This window comes from Rutilus rutilus (genome assembly GCF_951802725.1).
Source record: "Rutilus rutilus genome assembly, chromosome: 24".
In the NCBI taxonomy this organism is placed as follows: domain Eukaryota; kingdom Metazoa; phylum Chordata; class Actinopteri; order Cypriniformes; family Leuciscidae; genus Rutilus; species Rutilus rutilus.
The window spans coordinates 10,433,962-10,453,810 of NC_140228.1; the positions used below are offsets into that span (position 1 = coordinate 10,433,962).

Sequence of the window (19,849 nt, forward strand, 5' to 3'; positions counted from 1 at the left end):
TTCTCACCATAAAGTAAAAAAAAAAAAAAGTGGTCAAAAGTGATTCCCAGAGGGAATATTTGTTTTTAATGACCCTTCAAGTTCGATTAAATCATCAAAATATGAGGAAAATATTTAATATTTTTTAAACGTATGAGGGAAGAACATAACACTAAACTTGGTTAAGGTATTTAAAAAAAAAAAAACAACAAAAAAAACTTGGCTATAGGTTTTATGTTACTACAAAAAAAAAAAAAAAAAAAAAAATTATAGAAAAACAAAAAGTTCACAGGAAACATTGTACATTGACTACAACATAATCAGTTATTCATATTTTGTTGATTCTGTCTTGTTTTTGCATGTGTTTATAATTTCTTTGTATGACTGCCTGGCCAAAAATTCTGTCCGCACAATTTGTGTAATAATATGTTGTTATAAGGACTTGGAGTAAACAGTTTTGGCGATGAAAATTAGTCGTATCTGACCGGGTATAAATAGTTTTGGTGTAAAAAAAAAAAAAAAAAAAACAACATTCTGACAGACCTTTATATTGACACACTTTCTGGATCCAGGACAGAGGGTTGACTTTCATCAGTGAGTATGGGATGCTGATTACATGCATCATGTTCATAACACTCTGGGGAAACAGAAAGTGACTTATTATCACCCTGAATGTGTAACATATGATCTATTGTTTACATTATTTTTCCCAGAAGTTATGACTTACAGTTAGGATTCCATGCCACAAACCCACATCCTTTTTAAAATCCAATACATTCACTATGATTTCAGCTGAAAGACAAAAAGAGAAGATAGATTTACAATATTATTGTCCGAGAAGGACCGGGGACTGACCTAGAGGTATAATATGGTGTGCGTGTGTTCTTGCGGGACTCACCCTCTGTGTATCCACAAGACTGCGTTAGGGCCTGGCAGTGTGTAAGAAGTGCAATCCGTGTCACTGTCACACCCAAAACACTCCCATCTTTACAGGTCTTATACTGTAAAACAATAAACAGTGTCATACAGGGCAATCATTAACAACAATTAATGCATCACACCCCTTTACAAACACAGTTTGCATGGCCGATAACACACTACTGTAAGAGTGATTGTAAAGAAACCTGTGTAGAACTTGTCCAAGTCATACTGTATTTCAACTTTTAGGACAATTTCATGACATCCCCACAATTCTTCTTTTTTTTTCTTCAATTCTTTGTTTTCAATTCTTTTTAGACATTTAACTTTTGAGGTTTTTATTATTTTCATTAGATTCTAATTACTGTAATACATTAAATTACAGTAGTATAACGTCACTTTTTTATTCATTTTTTTTTACTTTTAATAATGATTTTTTTCATACTATATAATCAAAAAATTTGCTAATGGTAATTGGAGAAAATGTGCTCATTTTAATAATAATACCTTTTCCATATTATCTATACAAAAATGAGCTTTTCTTTCTTCCCAGTAATTATAAATGGGTAAAAATGTGCTTTATTGAATAATATATATTTTTACATTTTAATAGTACTTTTTTCATCTTATGTATAAAAACTGCTATCTTTGTGATAATTGAGATTTTTTTTTTTTTTTACTTTTAACCCCTTAACGCCTGAATTTATAAAGCTGTATATAAAAAAAAAAATTCTGTGTGTTTTTGACTTTAGGTAGATGGTAAATAATGTTGAGATTATCAATTTCACTTTTGCACAACAAATAAATAGAAATTTTGGTATGTTGCAAATTTGCGACAACAGGCATTTAGGGTAATTTTGGTATGTTGCAAATTTGCGACAGTGGGCATTTAGGGTATTTTTTTACAAAATGGAAAAATTAATAAAACACATTTTCCCATCTCAGGAATGTAGATTTTATTCATGGCACAAAGTTGTTAGAACTTATAAACTTTATACTTATAAACTTTGACAAATTAATGAATCTTGACAACAGCAAGAAACAAAACACTCTCCTACTCCCTAACATTGACAGTAGTTTTTATACATTCCATGTTGCACTCTGTTTAACTCTTTCCTTGTTTCTCCAGTGCATACATTATATATTCTTATAGTGTTATATCCTAACATGCTATTTTTTGTGAAAAAAAAAAAAAAATTTTTTTGGCTGAAACCATCTAAATACAGCATTATTATAATATGTAGCCATTAGCCCAATCCAGCCGTTATGGACCAATGTCGCAAATTTGCTACAAACAGAAATCTACAAAGTACGTAAAAAATATTCGTCACATGAAGTCTATATGAATAACATAGCTATAGAAGCAATCAATAAGCTGGTACATATTTTTATCTTAGCACAACTTAACTCATTTTGGGAAATTTCTCCACATTTGCGCACTTGATATGCGGATTTTGCAAAACAAAATATTAGCTTCGGTGAACCGGATGTAGTTCCCACTCCGACCGCTCCTACGATAAACCAGTGCGTGCAAAATGTTCCTAGGTATGTATCGAATGTGCACAAACAGGCATTGGGGGAAAACACACGCTATCTCGCCTGCAGTCTGAATGGAAGGGGTTTGTTGCAAATTCGCGACAGTAGGCGTTAAGGGGTTAATAATCTTACTTTCATATTACATAATTAATGAGATTTTTTGCTTTACAGTAATAAGAATTGAGGGGAAAATGTGCTGCATTGTCATAAAGATTACGTTCACTATGCCAAAATCTTAATGGTCAAATAAAGGCTTAGTTTCCTTTAAGTAAAATATAATTTCATATTTTTCTTTTGATTTTAGTAGTGAAGTGTCTTCTTCTGTACATGTTTGTCATACTGTACTGAAAAGGCGTGCAGTAAAACAGAAATCAAACATCGGCCCAGCACCGTGGACATCTGACACCCAGCCACTTTGCACAGACTCTCAGATTTCTGGGATCTGGTGAGGAACATTGAGACAGCTCACTCAAAAATGGTTCAATAACATGAGACCAGCCCCACTCCATCAACCAGCATCTCCTACAAGAGTCCCGATTCACAATTAAACAAACATTAATCATTTATCATCCATTATCCAGCGACTCTCTAATGGAGGCAGCTGTGCCCGGCATGCTGATAGGAAATATTGATTTCTGTGGCTCGAGACATAGAATATCTACCAATCAGATATCATAAAACAATTAAAGTGGCTGGTGGGTGCAGCACATGGAAAAACAATCCCAGACTGTTGGTTTCCACTTCGGGAAAACGTTTGTGTGTGTACAGCCGGTAAAATAATTTGAATAAACTGATATTTACATAACGGTCATAATTCCATGGGTTAGCTCACCTCTATGTAGGCGGTGTCGTTATTTGCATCTTTGATGTGAGGGAACCAATCACGTGGTGGCTTGGACAGGTGTTTGGATTCCGTGACGAACCATAGCAGCTTTGGCCATCCTGATGAGTGGGTGGGACCAAACAGAGAGAACACATAAATATTCATACCAATCTATTAATATTCATGCAGCTTGATGAGACAACCATGACTATCATTACCATTATTAGTAGTGATTATCACTCAAAAGAATGATAGTGAGTGATTAGGGTGACTGGCTAAATGACTATGTGCGTCAGGATGAGAGTAAGTCCGTCTTTTCTCTGTCTTGGGGTAAATGACTATCCTCTCGGGACTTCTTAATCATTACAACAATATCACAGAGTCTTTACTTCTACATTTTTTATTTATACCTTCTCTCGTCTTACTGCGGCCCAGACAGGGCATAAAATGCTGACTGCAAGCAGTCTGGCTCATATAACATCACACGCATGATACGGCCCATCATGCTCTTGATGTTTGCTCGCCGGTCCACAAAGATTCTCACTATTTTAATCTATTTAAAATTTTAATTTATTCCTGTGATGGCAAAGATGAATTTTCAACATTATTACTCCAGTCTTCAGTGTCACATGATCCTTCAGAAATCATTCTACCATGCTGATTTGGTTCTCAACCATTCGTATTATTATCAATGTTGAAAAAACTTGTGCTACTCATAATTTTTTCAGGATTCTTTGATGAATAGAAAGTTGAAAAACAGCATACATTTTATACAGAATGTTTTTTAGAAACAATGTTTGCAAACTGTGGTTGGTGGTTTACATGTCAATCAGATGGTCTCTTTCTAAGTCGGTGGTTCTTGGCCATATTTAGCTGAAAAGAGGACTAGACTTTATGCTTATATTCTGGCTACATGCCACTATACATCACTTTTGGAGTTGTGTATTAACGCACTGACCTTTGAACTGTGGTATTTCCCCAGTGGGGCCTTTCGGAAGGCCTTTGTGGCAAGCGTCACTGGTCAGAGCCACGGTAACCCCACAACTGCCCAGGAGAAAACCGATCTGCTGACTTCCTGCATCCTAATATACACACACACACACACACACAGAGAGCAAGAAATAGGCTAAGACCAGTGTAACATCCATCATCAGTACAGCAGCAAAATACACTGCAGGGGAGGTGACGGCCTACTTATTACAGACAGCACACTGAGAAATGATGTTTACCCATAATACCTGAATATCTCTTTTATCTTTGATGGATAACCATGCAAATACCATGGTATTTGAATATGGTAATCATTAGTGTCATGGCATTAGCAATGCCAAGGTCATTGGTTCGATTTCCTTTTAAAATGCCTAGCTTGAATGAAATGTAAGTGGCTTTGGATAAAAGCATCTGTATTCAGAAAAACACACAGCTGCTATTGGACTGGACAGAAGTTTATGGGTTTCCTAAGTGCACTGCATGCAGAGGAAGCCAGAGAGTGTTCTGCCAGTTTCCAGGTCCTTTCCTGGAATTTTTGGACTGATGATCAGGCTGACTCTTGCCAAAGCTGCTCTCCTCCTCTACTTCGACCACTAAAATTCGACATACGTATCTGAGGCAATACCTCAACCTCAAGGGGTCTGCGCTGATACATTCAGCCTGACATACTGAAAAGATAACGGATCTCAAAATAGACGGAGAACTGGAGAGCGAGACACTGCAATATTTACAAGGTCATGTTGCCAGAAGGCCTTTGTAATACGTTACCATTAAACATGAATAATAAACAAATATTAATATTTTGCACGGTAAAGACTGTTAGGTTGGCACTCGATAGTGTGAATCCATGCTGAGAAGAAAGATCTGCAGGGGAGGATTGTGTGTAGGTAGGAACTATAACTTGTTACGTTGTCAAAAAAGCAGACCTGAAGGCTTTAAGAAATGTGACAGTCATTCATGGACTCTCATGGTGGTATATTTAGTCTCACCTTTCGGGTAAGTGGCACTTCGATAGGTACTGGCACCACCTCTGCCAGAAGGCAGCCGTAAAAGGCGACCATAAAGGCGGCGGGGTCGTTGTTGGGGAACACAAGAGCCACCTGCTCGTGGAGTGATAAGAGAGGAAAGGTGTCAGACTTCAGACACGAGCGTATGCTAATCTGACAGGGACATGCTTTAAAACCGAGGCATGCGGCAGGAAACGACACTGTCATTAAAGGAATGTTCTGGATTCAAAACAAGTTATGCTCTATGTTCAGCATCTGCAGCATGTTGACGATTACCACAATCATTTTGATTCGTCCCTCGTTATGTTAAAACAGACAAAATTGCACATCCGTCGATATAATGGAAGTCTATGTGGCAAGTCATTCCAGAGGGTTTCAAAGGAGCTCGAATTTTGTGTCATTTTGTTAAAGCGCTTTAATTCAGTTTTTTTTTTTGTTATTAAAGGGATAGTTCACTTTGAAATTAATTTTTGATATGTTTTAGCTTACCTCAAGGGCATCCAAGATGTAGGTGTCTTTGTTTCCGCAGTAGTTTCAATTTTGATATTTTTAGGTCAAACCGTTCTTGTCTGTCAGTCATATAATGCAGGTCTATGGTCACTGGCTCAAAACACAAGCACAGAGTCCAAATTAAAACAATTCCCCATCGTCTAAATGAAACAATTCCCCATCATAAGTACACATTAATGGCCTAAGACACGAAACGAGCGGTTTGTGTGAGAAAACGAACAGTATTTATATCGTTGTTATCTCTTGAAAACAGCACACGTCCAAATGATCTGACGGCGCGGGCGGGTATAGATATATACATAGATGTCGCCTTGGCTACTGCAGTTCATTGGAACGAAACCGTAGCCAAGCGACATCTAGTGTATATATCTATACCCGCCCGCTGGCGGGTATAGATGTATACACTAGAAGTCGCCTTCGCTACTGCAGTTCATTGGAACGAAACCGTAGCCAAGGCGACATCTATGTATATATCTATACCCGCCCGCGCCGTCAGATCATTTGGACGTGTGCTGTTTTCAAGAGATAACAACGATATAAATACTGTTCGTTTTCTCACACAAACCGCTCGTTTCGTGTCTTAGGCCATCAATGTGTACTTATGATGGGGAATTGTTTCATTTGGACGTGGGGAATTGTTTTAATTTGGACTCTGTGCTTGTGTTTTGAGCCAGTGACCATCGACCTGCATTATATGACTGACAGACAAGAACGGTTTGACCTAAAAATATCAAAATTGAAACTACTGCGGAAACAAAGACACCTACATCTTGGATGCCCTTGAGGTAAGCTAAAACATATCAAAAATTAATTTCAAAGTGAACTATCCCTTTAAGTTGTCTAAATCATCCAGTGTAGTAGTGTAGGCTACTATTTACACTGTAAAAAGTGAATACAGGCAGATTTAAAAGTTACTTTTCATATTCAAAATTGTATTCGTTTTAACATTTAACTAGTTAATAAAAAAAAAGGTGTATTTTAGCACTCAAACCTTGCCTCATAGACATGCATTAGTGTACACACAATATTTGTATATTTGAAAATTAAGGAACAAGACAAAACAATGTTCTGTGGTAATCGACAGCATGTAGACGTTAACTTACAATTTTCCTCTAATGAGTGGATCTGATTCTAATAGGTTCAGTCACACTCACCCGGTCTCCTGGTCGGACCATTGGTTCCTGTTTTGTGCCCAGTTTGTGGAGGATGTTGTACGCTACTTTGATGCTCCGAGACCAAAGTTTACCTGTGTAGAAGGAAGTACAGAAGAAACTGTCTTTTAGGGGGCAGTTCACCAAAAATGCCTTGTAGTTTAAGGTTTTTGAAAGAATGATCTTATGCTCACCAAGGCCGAAGTTATTTTAATTTACAGTACAAACAGTAATATTGTGAAATATAATTACAATTTAAAAACAAATGTTTTCTATTTTACTTACATTTATTTATTCTTGTGATGGATGTTGAAAACAGTTGTGCTGCTTAATATTATTGTGGATTTTTTTGATGAAATAATAGTTCAGCATTTATTTGAAATAAAAAATCCTTTGTAACACTATAAATGCCATTTATCTAATTTGTGATCAATTTAATGCACCCTTGCTGAATACAAGTATTAATTTCTTTCAAAAAAATCCTAAACTTTTGAACGGTAGAATAGGTTGCGCCAAGTTTGACTTGAATGCGAAACGCCATTGGTTGTTGCATCTCTTAACCAAGAACCGACAGCTTGAATAAATGTATATGGGAGTGCAAATGAGATTAAAGGCAAAGAGGGATTTTCAGGGAATAATGAAGTCAGTTCCCTTTTGGTCCTGCCACAAAGCTATCGTATGACTTCAGAGTCATATGGAGTACTTTTATGGTGCATAAGAAAACTAAGCTCTACATAAAAAAAATTTGAAATAGAGAAATAGAAATAGAGAAAGAGAAAAAAGTGAAAAGATTCCACACACTGAAGGGCAAGCGAAGGACAAACATGGACTGAGACCAAATGGCCAAATTTCTCAAAGTTTAAGCATCTGGATGAGTCACACACAGGGCGTTTCTGAATTTTATCTTCTCTGTCCTGCTGAATTTTTGACCTGCTGTTATCAGGACTTAACTCATGGCTATGAAGCCCCAGTGAAAGCCAAACGGTGCGCATGAGATAGTGATCTCGCTCTGCGTCTGCGTTCTGTGGAAAGTTAATTACTCTTTTGATTTGAGCGAGGATTTTAACGAGCTAAGGAGGAGGGTGATATTCCTTGGTGAGCTCTGGGGGGATGGGGGGTGTTAATGCGCCACACAAACAGCTATTGCCATTAATTTTCTGGCTCACATTGCAAACTGTGTGAGTGGCAGTGGAGGTTTTCTGTTGGTCAGAGTTTTGAGCGTCCTGATGACGTGTGTGTGTGTGTGTGTGTGTGTGTGCGTAAAGATGAAGAAATGATGATGCTCAGGTGGCTTAATGATCATTTTCAATTTTCAGAAAAAAGAAAAGAAAAGAGGAAATACCAATCCATTACAGCAGACACACACACTGCAAACCCTTTCTCACACTCTCACCAGTGATGTGCAGGATCCTCATCGAGTAAAATCAGCGAGAGAGAGAGAGAGACTGAGACCTCACACCACACACACACACACACACACACACACACACACACACACACACACACACACACACACTACACAAAAAAAAGTCCTATAATGATCTCCCTCTCATGTCGGAGCATAAATAAACAAGGAGACAAGGGTATTTATGTTACTATAAAATGAACAGGTATATCAATATATTCAGAGCACCAAAAATACACTACAGTAGTTTCACACTTCAATGCCAATGCATTACGGCAAAATATCAAAACAAGTGGCATCTGCAAACAAATTATGCTTTTCTCAGAACTAACTAGATTTTCTGAATAAAAAGACTTGTAAAGTGCTTGTGCTATTTCTTTAAAATAAATAGTGCTATTAAGCATGACTTAATTGTTGAAATACTTTTCGGGGGTCACTGTATCAGACTGTGTGGTCCCAAATAATTCTCAGAAATATTGTTTATGAGTATGAAAAGTATCACATGTTATATGATTCTGCTCTAATATATTATAATTTTGTTTCAGTATGTTTGTATGCAGATGTTGGTTGTTACATGTATGGCTGTAGTTAAATATGGTTATATTACCATAAGTAAGGACGTAGAGGGGTTTGCCGTTGGTGTCCATGGTGGTCAGGCAGGGCGCTTTGGGCGAGATGGTCCCCCAGCGTTGCAGTGCAGCTTCCAAAGATGGTGGCCAATTAGTGACCACTCCCAGCGGTTCCCCCCGAATAGCGATCATCTGAGCGCCCTCCGGCCGTGGCTGGTTGGGGTCAGGCTGCTGGACTGAATGAAACCAGATGGAAGGGGCAAAACATGGCCATTTAGGAGGCAAAAAATCATCCATGTTTTAGCAAATTGGTTCAATGAACAGTGAATCCTTAAATCAAAGGTTCAGTTGAATCATCACTGGTGTTTTTGTCAAGACATTTAATTAAATGCTGATGTTCATTACAATGTTTTCATTTAGCTGACTTACTGTAGCTGATTTGGCTGACTGATTCAACCAAATCATTCAAAACAACCGATTCTAAAGATTGTTTTGTTCGCAAATCAGGCATCATTATGTGTGTTTGTTTATATGAATAGCTCCAAAAAGAAACTGTGATGATGAGTCAAACACTCACCTTCTAGGAGCTCTTCGAAATCATCAACAAAAAACTCTCGAAGCGGAGGTCGTCTGGGCTGCTTTAGTGTGTTCACAAGTTGCTGGATTTTAGCTGAAACACGACTGCTAACAGGGACTCCTATGAAGCACACATGCGTGTTAATGCACAAAAACACACAAACCTTGACAAAAAACAAGCAAAAACAAAAGGAATATTATCACTCGTACAATAAATCCAATTTTCCTGAATGAGCCTATAAACACACACAAGGCTGTCTGGGTCTAAACGACTAGCCGTAAACGGATTAGATGGACGACTGAATGTGCACAATGAAGATGTTTCAACTCCCCACTGTTGTGTATACTTCCGTATCAAACACCTCAATTTTCATCTTACCCCTAACAAATCAATTTTACAGATGCAGTCAAATCCAGCCTTCAGGGCGTCCCCAAGAGATCACATTAAAGAGTGGGATCAATGCCCTCAATCACAGCTTCATTCATAACAGAGGATCCATCAGAGCAGATATCACAGACTGTGTCTGTTATCTCCAGGGCTTACATGCATGATACATGAGATATATATATATACATATATACTGAAAATCATTTAATAAAAACATTTTGGTGTACATAATTCTTTAAATATCATGAACTAACAGTAAATAATACTTTTATAGTATTTATCCCAGCTACCACCACTGTGTCCTTAACCCCAGGTTGCTGCAGGGGGACTATATGCAAGTTGCTCTGTATAAAACCATCTGCCAAAATAAATATGGTTAGGGTGGAAGAGAAATGCTAGATGGGTTGTCAAAATGATTGAGGAAAATGACTCATGTAAATCTTTCAAAGCTCATTGTAATGTTTGAAATGAAAAACGTCATTACTGTCTCTAAAACCTCACTCCTTTTCTTTCACACACATTATTGTGCCCTCACCATCTCCGGTCTCCATGAGTTCGGCGTTGCCATATTTGGGAGTGGTCCGGGGTACGGTGGACACCTGTGGCCTCTCAACCTGAACGGGATGTTCGGAGGTGTAGGTGGTGACGTCCGGAGGGGCTGAGTGATTCTCTGGATTTGGGAATATGAGGAGGAACCAAAATACAGGATGAGAAACTCTAGCTTAAGCTGTTGTGGAGCATGGGAAGGGTTCTAATATATATTGACCAGATAATTACCAGCTATAAACCAGCTGATAACAGGTTTGTTGCAGCTAATGACCAACTTGAACCAGCTTTAAACCAATTATCATGTTCCATAAATGTATATCCGGTTTTAATTTGCTGATCAATCTATATTATACACTGAATAACCAATCCAATCCCACCTATAAACCAGCTGGCAACTGATTCTGCAGCTAATAATCAACTTTAGCTTACTTTTAACCAACTATCATATTCCAAAAAAACGTTTGAACTGGATTGTCTGGAAGGATTTCAGTCCTACCTGACTTTGATAAAGAGCCCTGACACACTTGGCACATTGTTTACGATTAAAAGGAAGAGGGTGGGAGGCATACAGGAAGTGATTTTGAGGAAAACATGCACATGTCTCCAAAAGAGAGAGACGGATGGAACGCAAGAGACACAGAGGAGAGCTTTTTCATCCTTTCCTTAATTACAGTCCCTTTTACTTCCACTCGGTGAGTCCGCTGGGCTTCTCTCTCGCCGTTCACCCTCCCTCTCAGACAATAAATTCTCAGCTGTCTGCGGCCTCTTTCTCATTCCCCTCAGCTCGCTCCTGAAACGTCTTTTTCACATTCGGTGCCCTTGGCTGCCACATATTACCATTATGATATTCCTACAGAGTTTGTGTGGTCTAACGTCAAGTAAATAAATGTCACTTTACTTTTTTGTACTATTTCAAATGGCAGATGTCAGTGGGTAAGCCTTTCACTAAAAGCTGTCACAAGTTTCCCACCATTTCATCCCGCGCTCCAATCAAGCCGTTCAGAGAAATAACCGGCCGTGTGTAATTTCGACACCGGGAACGAGGAGAATGCCAATGAGGCAGCACTATTTCTCCTCCACCATAAAACACGCAAAATGGCCCTAACAGAAACGTCCAGTGTGATCAAGGACGACACAGTCCAAGGCTTTTAGCTGCTTAGCTTTAGTTCAGCATAGATGGTTTTCAATGTAATGAAACTTTACGCAGACCCTGAGTTCGTATCTGACTGATATGATACATTAATATCAAAATTAGATAGAGTGGTATATTTCAGTGCATTACTTTATACAGAAGAGAAACTTACTTTACAGCTCTATTTCATAAATCATTTTGTTTCTGACCCGTATTATCATGTATAAATATAAAATGAAGTAGTCATAAATCTGGTAGAGATAAGTCAACAGAATGAACGTGATTAAGCGAGATGCCTCCTGTCTGAGGAATCGTGCCAAGCACAAAAGGGGATTGTGATGAAGGATATGACTAAGGAAGGGCACGACCCCTGGACCGGGCTTCCACCCACCATCAGTAAGTACTAAGTGTCTCTACTGCTACTCCCCCTCATCTCCAGGAGGGCTGGGTAAAAATATTGATGTGACTACCAGTGCAGCTCAATTCACGATTGAATGATCCTTATGAGCCTGTTCTTTTAAACCATCCAACATTACCAGAGTAGTCTGATTTTTGAACAAAAGACTAAGTCGGTTCCTTTTAGTGAATCAGTAACATACAACATTAACAGTGTAAATGACTCTTGTGAGCTGGTCCATTTTTCTTAATCAAAACAGGGTAGTCCGAATCATGAAAGAATGACTCTTTTGAGCCGGTTCTTTTTAGTGAATCAAAAACATACAGCACAACTTGTAGCTCAATTTCCGAATGAACGACTCTTGTCAGCAAGCTGGTTCTTTTTAAGCAAATCAAAAACATACAGCGGAACGGTTTATTCAAAAACAAATTTATTTTAAGAGCGTGTTCTTTATTTGCGAATCAAAAACACACAGTAGGCTATGATGTGTAGCTTGATTGTCAAATGAATGACTAAGACGAGTAGGTCCTTTTTAGCGACTTTTTAGTGTCATCAGTGTAACCTGATTCACAAACAGATGAGAACAGATTTTTTTGTGAATCAAAACCATAAAGCGTTACCAGAGTAGTCTGATTCTTGAACAAATGACTGTTATGAGCTACTTGTTTTTGACTCAATAACATACAATGCGACCTGCGTAGCCAAATTATTTTATGAGCCTGTTCTTTTTAGTGAATCATACAAATAGAGTAGAGCGCAACCAGAATAGTTCGGTTCATGAAGAAATTACTCTTATGAGCCGCTTCTTTTTAGTGAATCAATAACATACAGCATGACCAGTGGAGCCCGACTCCTGAAACAAATAACTCCTATGAGCCAGGTCTTTTAAAGAATAGCTCAAAAAGATAAGTTACTGGTCCGAAACATTCAAAGCATTGTTGGAGAGATTTTATTCCATCTGTAAGAATATGTAAGCAAAATGAATATCATAGTTGAAATACACCCAAATGAATAGGAATCTAATCAAATCAGAATTGGAATCAGCTTTGTGAATCAGAATCGAGTGAAATTGGGAAATCAATCTCCAGCCCTAATCTCCAGACTCCCTCCCTGCCTTATATACTACCTCATCTCCTGCTTCATCACTGGCCTCCCTGCCTCGTCTCCTGCCTTTATCATCCGTGATGAGTGTACGAGAAAACACCCAGCAGCAAGAGTCCTTACGTAACAGGCTGAAAATAACCCACATCCAAACTCTCTCCCTCTATCACTCTCTCTCTTTCTTCACCCCACTCCCCTGCTCTTCAGTGACACGGACACTAATGTGGTGGAAAAGGAGTTTCCTCAAAGCCCAGAGGTGCTTGCAGGAGAACAAATAAAAATGACATCTTGAGTCACGTGAGGGAACCTGCTGGCAAATATGCGTCACTGAGACTAGAAAACCCCAGAAAAACAGATTATTTTTAGTCTGGAGAGACGCATGAGAATGAATATTACAATCAGTTTTCATTCATCACTACATTCAAATGAGAACATCTTTGGTTTAAGTACTGTTCAAAAACATTCGGTACACTTTATATATAAACTATAGTAAGTGATATAAGCAATTTATCAAAACACCTATATAACCTAGAGTTGAAAAATTTGGGGTTGGTAAGATTTATCTTATGCTCACCAAGGCTGAATTTATTCTATCAAAAATACAGTAAAAACAGTAATATTGCTAAATATTATCATTTAAAAGACCTGTTTTCTATATTCATATATTTTAAAAATTTAATTTATTCCGGTTGTCAAAGCTAAATTTTCAGCATCATTACTCCAGTCCTCAGTGTCACATGATCCTTCAGAAATCATTTTAATATGCCTTGTGTAAACCGTGATACATTTTTTTTAGGTTTCTTAGATGAATGTAAAGTTCAAAATAACAGAATTAATTTGAAATAAAAACTTTTGTAACATTACACGTCTTTACTGTTACTTTTGATATATTTAATGCATCATTGTTGATAAAGTATTAATTTCTTTAATAAATTTAAAAATCTTACTGACCCCAAACTTTTGAATAGTGTATGACATGTGCCTGTTAGAAAATTATTTCAATGGTTAAAATGCAAATAACATTTAGAGAAATAATCATGCATGTTTAACAGATAAACACACAGGTAGTGACAGGTACAGTAGAACAAAACACTAACATTTAAAGGGGTCATCGGATGCCCATTTTCCACAAGTTGGTATGATTTTTTAGGGTGTTCATATAAAGTTTGTAATATACTTTGGTTAAAATTCCTCAATGGTTGTAAAAACACCCTTTTTACCTCCTCAAAAACAGCTTTGTTCACAGTGACCTGTTTCGGTGCATGTCTCTTTAAATGATGATGAGCAACTGCTCACCCCACCCCTCTCTTCCATGGGGGGTGTCGAATGGCTGAGGGCAGAAATATGCTAATACGGGACATTCCGTCAGTGGTCGTGGGCGGAGCATGAGCATTATGACATCATAGTGCTCAGAAAATCCAAACGGCCTGATTATTGAGAGTGTTTAAACTTTTTGAGGATTAAAAAAAAGGAGTGAATGGATTTTTTTAATCGTATGGTGGTTGTGTCCACACACTGCAATTTATATGGAAACACCATGTAAAAGTGAATTTTGCATCCGATGACCCCTTTAAAGTAATAGTGCACACAAAAAAGATATCTCTCTTATCATTTTACTCACCATCATGTTGTTCCAAATATTGTTTAACATTATTTCTTCAGTGGAACATAAAAGAAGATATTATGCAGAATGTCTCAGCTGCTCTTTTCTATGCAGTGTAAGTGAATGGTGACAAGCATGATTTTAAATTTCAGTCTGTTTCTCACACAGTTATCATATGGGTTCAGAAGACTGGGAAAATAGTGTCAAACATTTATGGACAACTTGTATTATGATTGTATGGTGCCTTTTTGTGGTAGCCACTGGTCACCATTCACTTTCATTGTATGAAAAAAGGCAGCGTGAACAAACATTTCTCCTTTTGTTTTCCACAGAAGAAAGAAAGTCATACATATTTGGAAAGTTTAAAGGGGTGAGCAAATTATGACAAAATTTCAATTTTGAGTGAACTATTCCTTGAAAAACACAACGTAGGGAATGAACAACAACGATAAGCACATAGAGACAAAGAATGGACATCTAAAAGCAGACTGGACGCCTGAAAAAACAGCATTTCACACTTCATAATTTAATTTTTAAAAAACATAAATATTTAAAAAACACAAGGTACACAGTCACTACTACTCACAGAAAGACCACCATATCTCAAATTCAACAGCACAAACAACGTCTCATAACTGTTCTAAGAGAAACTGTGCTCACTTAATCGTACATACACAGAAGAATTGACGTTCAAACATCATAAGATTCACAGCACGCTACTCCAAACACAAACACACCGAGGGGCCCGTCGTCCCCCAGACTCCAGAGAGAACCACATGGAGGACACAAAGACGGTCTGGATGATCGGATGATTGGGGGAAGTTCATGATGTAAGTGTGTGTGTGTAGCATCAGTTAGTATACTGACCATCCGACTCCAAGGGTGGCGGCCAGAGAAGATCTGATCCGAACTCACAGGAGCGCCGCAAATTTCCGTTCTCTGCTACGCCAAGCATAGTTTTCCTTTTCAACGAGAGGTGAGCGATCGGCCCTGGATGGGGAAGGGAGGAAGGGGGAGAACCAGAACCTTAAGAGCCGTCCACTTCCTCACTGACCGCAGGCATGGATGGGCAGGAGGGACGGGGGCTGATGAGCCGAGCATGGACGGTGCCATGTTCCCAACAGAGTAACGAAGACTCTGGATGTCTTGCATGGAAGGGGAAGGGGGAACGGAGAAGGTGGGAATGATTGAGCATTCCTATAGGGGCACCCACACTGCCATGTTTCTCCCAACGGTACGGGACAAATATGGGAAAACGGGACAAAAGCAACAACCTAGGAAGCACTTGTAGAACTTTGTGCCTGGTCGAGTGTTTAAAAATTTCCGAGAGAGACATTAACCATCCTTGCTGTGTTCCTAAATACGCACTAACAATGTTCTGAGAGCTTCGAACACGACCGAGTCTCTTGAGGTTGGTTGTCTGCTTTTAGATGGTAGCACAACATTATCATGTAGGACGACAAAAAGGAAGTAAGAGAGAGAGAGAATCGAAAGGCTATTTTACACGGTGACCACGAGTTCCCAGTTTATTTTCAAGGTGGCAGAGTGGAGGCGGCAAGGAAAGCTTGCCAAGATCTTGTGTCATTGACCAATCACAAGATTTTATGTGTCAGTATTCTCCAACCAATCAAACTGCATGTAGTTTAATTGATGCATCTAAAATTGCTCCCTGCTGCCCACACAATGTGAATGAGTAAAAGAATGAGTGATTTCAGACACAGCAAATGTCAGTCCACCAATCACATTTATTTCTATTCATGGTTAGCCTATTTTATAGGCCATTTTATTTTGTTTCCTGCTCAATAAAAACAGCCTACATTGGTGAGCTGGTCTTCAGGATTGGTCAAGCTGTTTGTTTAGCTGGTTTTAAAGAAGTAAGTTTTGGGCATTTTTTAGCAGGTGAGACTAGCTAAACCAGCTAAGACCAGCTTAGCCAGGCTTAAACCTGCTATTAAAACTGGCTGGATTTTTTTTTAGCAGGTTAGGTTAATTATCTGTCTTATATGAAACATGGAATATAATACTTACTGTAATCACTTCATTCAGAAATATTTTTGCTTGCTAACACTGAGCTAAAGCAGTAGCGGGCAACGTTTGCCACCACTTGTGTGTATGGAAAAGAGCTGGTAAAACTTGTTGTTTATCGTGCACCGTGTAAAATGCCCTTAAGAAGAAACAAAATGGTAAAGGTGGAAAGAAATGAGGATAGAGTGATTTAAAAACACACAACAGGAAGGAAAGTTGATACAGGAAAGGGAAACTGAGGTAGAACGTGAGGGGAAATAAAAAGATATGAAGGGAGAGAGGTAACAGGACAGTGTGAAAGAGATGAGTTCCTTTCTTTAGACATTAAACTGCTCCACAGGGCACTCCTACATACCATCATAGCTCTATTAAGATACCAGAGTTCATCACTTAGCCACAGTCTACAACTTTAAGCCCTCTGGATACAGAGGGTTCGTGAGGTTTTTGAAAATGAGTATTCTGTCTTTCACTGGCCTCTGAGTGGAGGAGGGGAAAGTTGCAGTAAAACTCTTTCCTCTTCCTGCTGCTTTCTCTGTTTACATTAAAAATCAGCTTGCTGGATAGATTTAACATCTGTTCAGCACAGGCTAGTCAGAAGGACTACTTTAAACAGACAAAACAGGGAGGTGTAACTGACTCTGTGTTGACTGAATCGTTACCTCAGGGCTCAACAATAAGGATATTTTCTGCTGGTCCGGTTAAGCCAGTAGATGTGTACACATCAACAACAACAACAAAAACAATACTAAATTAAATTATGATTTAAAAAAAAAAAATAAATAAAAAATAATACATAACAATAGTAATATTCAATTAAATTATAATAATTATACAGGCTTTTACATGTGTCAGAAAAAAAAAAAAATGTATTACATTTTTTTTTGTCTTTTTGTTTTAAAGAAGAAGATTCTAAAAAGAAAACAATTAGGGATATAAATGTATCCATAAGGAACTGATTGGGTCATGAAAAGATAAAAATTAAAACAATATTTTAAACATATATTTTTAGCGACAGGCTTTTATATGGGCAAGAAAGTAATATATTTATTTGTTATTAAATGTGAAATGTTCTTGAATATGAATTCCTTAATTTTTTTCTTTTTCCTAAATATACATTTTATATAAATAAATAATTGTATAATGATTATTGATTATATATAATTATTATTTAAAATGTAATTATTTACAATAATATATATTTATACTCAATATTATTGTTATTAACAATAATAACATGGAGTTACAAATTATATCTGTAACTCTATGACAGCTATAAATTCAATGCACTTACACCAGTAAAAAAAAGCTTAGCTTACTGTGATTTATGAATTGACCCATTCTAACGGTTGCTGCAAGAACTATCATAAATCATTTGCACAATTAAGACAGACTTGGTGACATAAATCATCAGAATTCACAATGACATTTAAATTAGCACAGAAAATGTTATGTTGGCAAGCCATAAAAACACAAACACGTGATCAACAAATGTAAAACAGTGATCATTGTGACCGTCTTGTTCTCTGCCCCAAAACGCTCTCAAAACTGGCTGCGGACCATCCTTATTGTTGAGCACCGCGGACAAACATTAATGATTATTTACTGATTTAACAGTTAAACCTCTCGACAGTCAATTTCAGATGCGATTACCACTGATTCATGTCAATGACGGCAAGCGTGGTCCAACGACAGCACAGATATACAATAAGGAGCAAAAGAGGGTGCGGAAAACACACATAGGCGAGGGAGGCAGGGTTTAGAAGCATGGCAGGAATTGTGGGAGTGAGTGGCTGAGGGATAGATGTGGAAGCTGGGTTTGCTGAGGCGGGGCGTTACCTGATTTGCCGACATGTGTTTGAGCCAGGACGTCAGCCAGCCGCCCGGCCGCTCCGCTGCCCCCACTCTGCGTTGACGATGAGGAGGAGGAGGTGGTGGAACCCTGGTGGATGGCCCGACTGATCCAGTGCTCCATGCTGACGCTGCCCTGGCTGGAGGTGGGGGTACCCTCACCCTGGCCGCCCTCCTCCTCCGAACCGGACGAGGTGTCTGTCAGGGGGGGCAGAGAGGAGAGGGGGGAGAGGCCTAGTGAGAGTCACTCAGACCCACTCAACACTCAGCCCAGAAGGTGGACAAGTGCAATTAAAGTCAACATGAAAAGGGATTTGCAACCCATTATTAAATGAAAAATAGAAACATTTCCAAAAGAAATTGCATTCTTAAGGAATTGATTCGGTCATGAAAAGATTGATAAAAATAATGATATATATTTTTAGCAACAGGATCTTACGGCAAAGTAATATTTGTATTTTTATTACAAGCATTCATTCAAATAAAAATACATAAATGTACGTTATTAAATTATGAAAAGTGGGCGTTTTAGAAAGGCTGCACTTCATACAGAAGTAGCCTAAAACAGTATCGCTATTTGGCTATTGATTACCACTATTTTCCTTGCCTCCAAAACCTAGATGACATTAGCTGAAAAAGTTGTTTCAGAAGTGGAGCAAAATACCACAGGACCCCACTGACTTTCACTGTTAAAAAAACAACAACAAAAAACACTTGCCGGCCCAGAAAGTGTCGGCCAATAGTGAGCTTGGACTATTTGAAACATTGTCTTTACTAACTTTCTGGGCCGGCAAGTTTGGAACAACATTTTTGGGTGAACTAACCCTTTAAGAAAGTAAGAGTGCATTTATTTTTGATTTCATGTTGACTTTAAATGAATGATGATTTAGAATTAGGTGTGAAGCTCACCTGGGGGGGTGTAGGCATCCATAGAGGTCTGTACCACTAGAGATCGTCGTTTGGACGGCATAGGAACGGCCATTTTCCTCTCCTTGTGTTTGGCTAGTGCTGCCTGTACTGCTTCTGTGTGGACATCTGAGGATGGAAAAAAACGAGAAATGAAATGAAGTGAATCTGTATTAACTGGCCGCTGACCTCCAAGCTGGTGTTTACAGTGACGTGGATGAGATGAGTCTCCCTGGATGATGGTCGTGAGAGTGTGTGACGAGAGCCAAGCCACCACCTCCAGCCCTTCTGTGATCTTGCAATACTGACTCATCTCAGTGTGTGTGTGTGTGTGTGTGTGCGCAAGAGAGAGTTGACTGTACATTGTACCCACGGCTGCACTCCTCGCGCTAGCAGAGTCATGGCTTTTAATAATCCAAGCTGTTATTTGGACTCT

General features: G+C 38.5%; 1 protein-coding gene across 8 annotated transcripts in view; it reads right to left on the reverse strand.

The window, feature by feature from the left end:
• The window catches only part of dip2ca (disco-interacting protein 2 homolog Ca), a 101,411-nt gene that overhangs the window by 25,647 nt on the left and 55,915 nt on the right, over positions 1-19,849 (reverse strand). For 3 of the 8 annotated variants that reach the window (XM_084398341.1, XM_084398345.1, XM_084398344.1), the window contains exons 4-16: positions 19,417-19,542; positions 18,496-18,705; positions 15,502-15,624; positions 10,388-10,522; positions 9,466-9,585; positions 8,927-9,124; positions 6,918-7,009; positions 5,236-5,346; positions 4,215-4,338; positions 3,266-3,375; positions 878-980; positions 707-771; positions 523-616 (exon numbers count right to left, since the gene is read on the reverse strand). In XM_084398341.1, coding sequence (XP_084254467.1) covers positions 523-616; positions 707-771; positions 878-980; positions 3,266-3,375; positions 4,215-4,338; positions 5,236-5,346; positions 6,918-7,009; positions 8,927-9,124; positions 9,466-9,585; positions 10,388-10,522; positions 15,502-15,624; positions 18,496-18,705; positions 19,417-19,542 — 1,611 coding nt within the window. Of the gene's footprint in view, positions 1-522; positions 617-706; positions 772-877; positions 981-3,265; positions 3,376-4,214; positions 4,339-5,235; positions 5,347-6,917; positions 7,010-8,926; positions 9,125-9,465; positions 9,586-10,387; positions 10,523-15,501; positions 15,625-18,495; positions 18,742-19,416; positions 19,543-19,849 lie in introns of all 8 variants that reach the window. The other 5 variants (XM_084398340.1, XM_084398339.1, XM_084398342.1 and 2 more) reach the window with 3 other exon arrangements.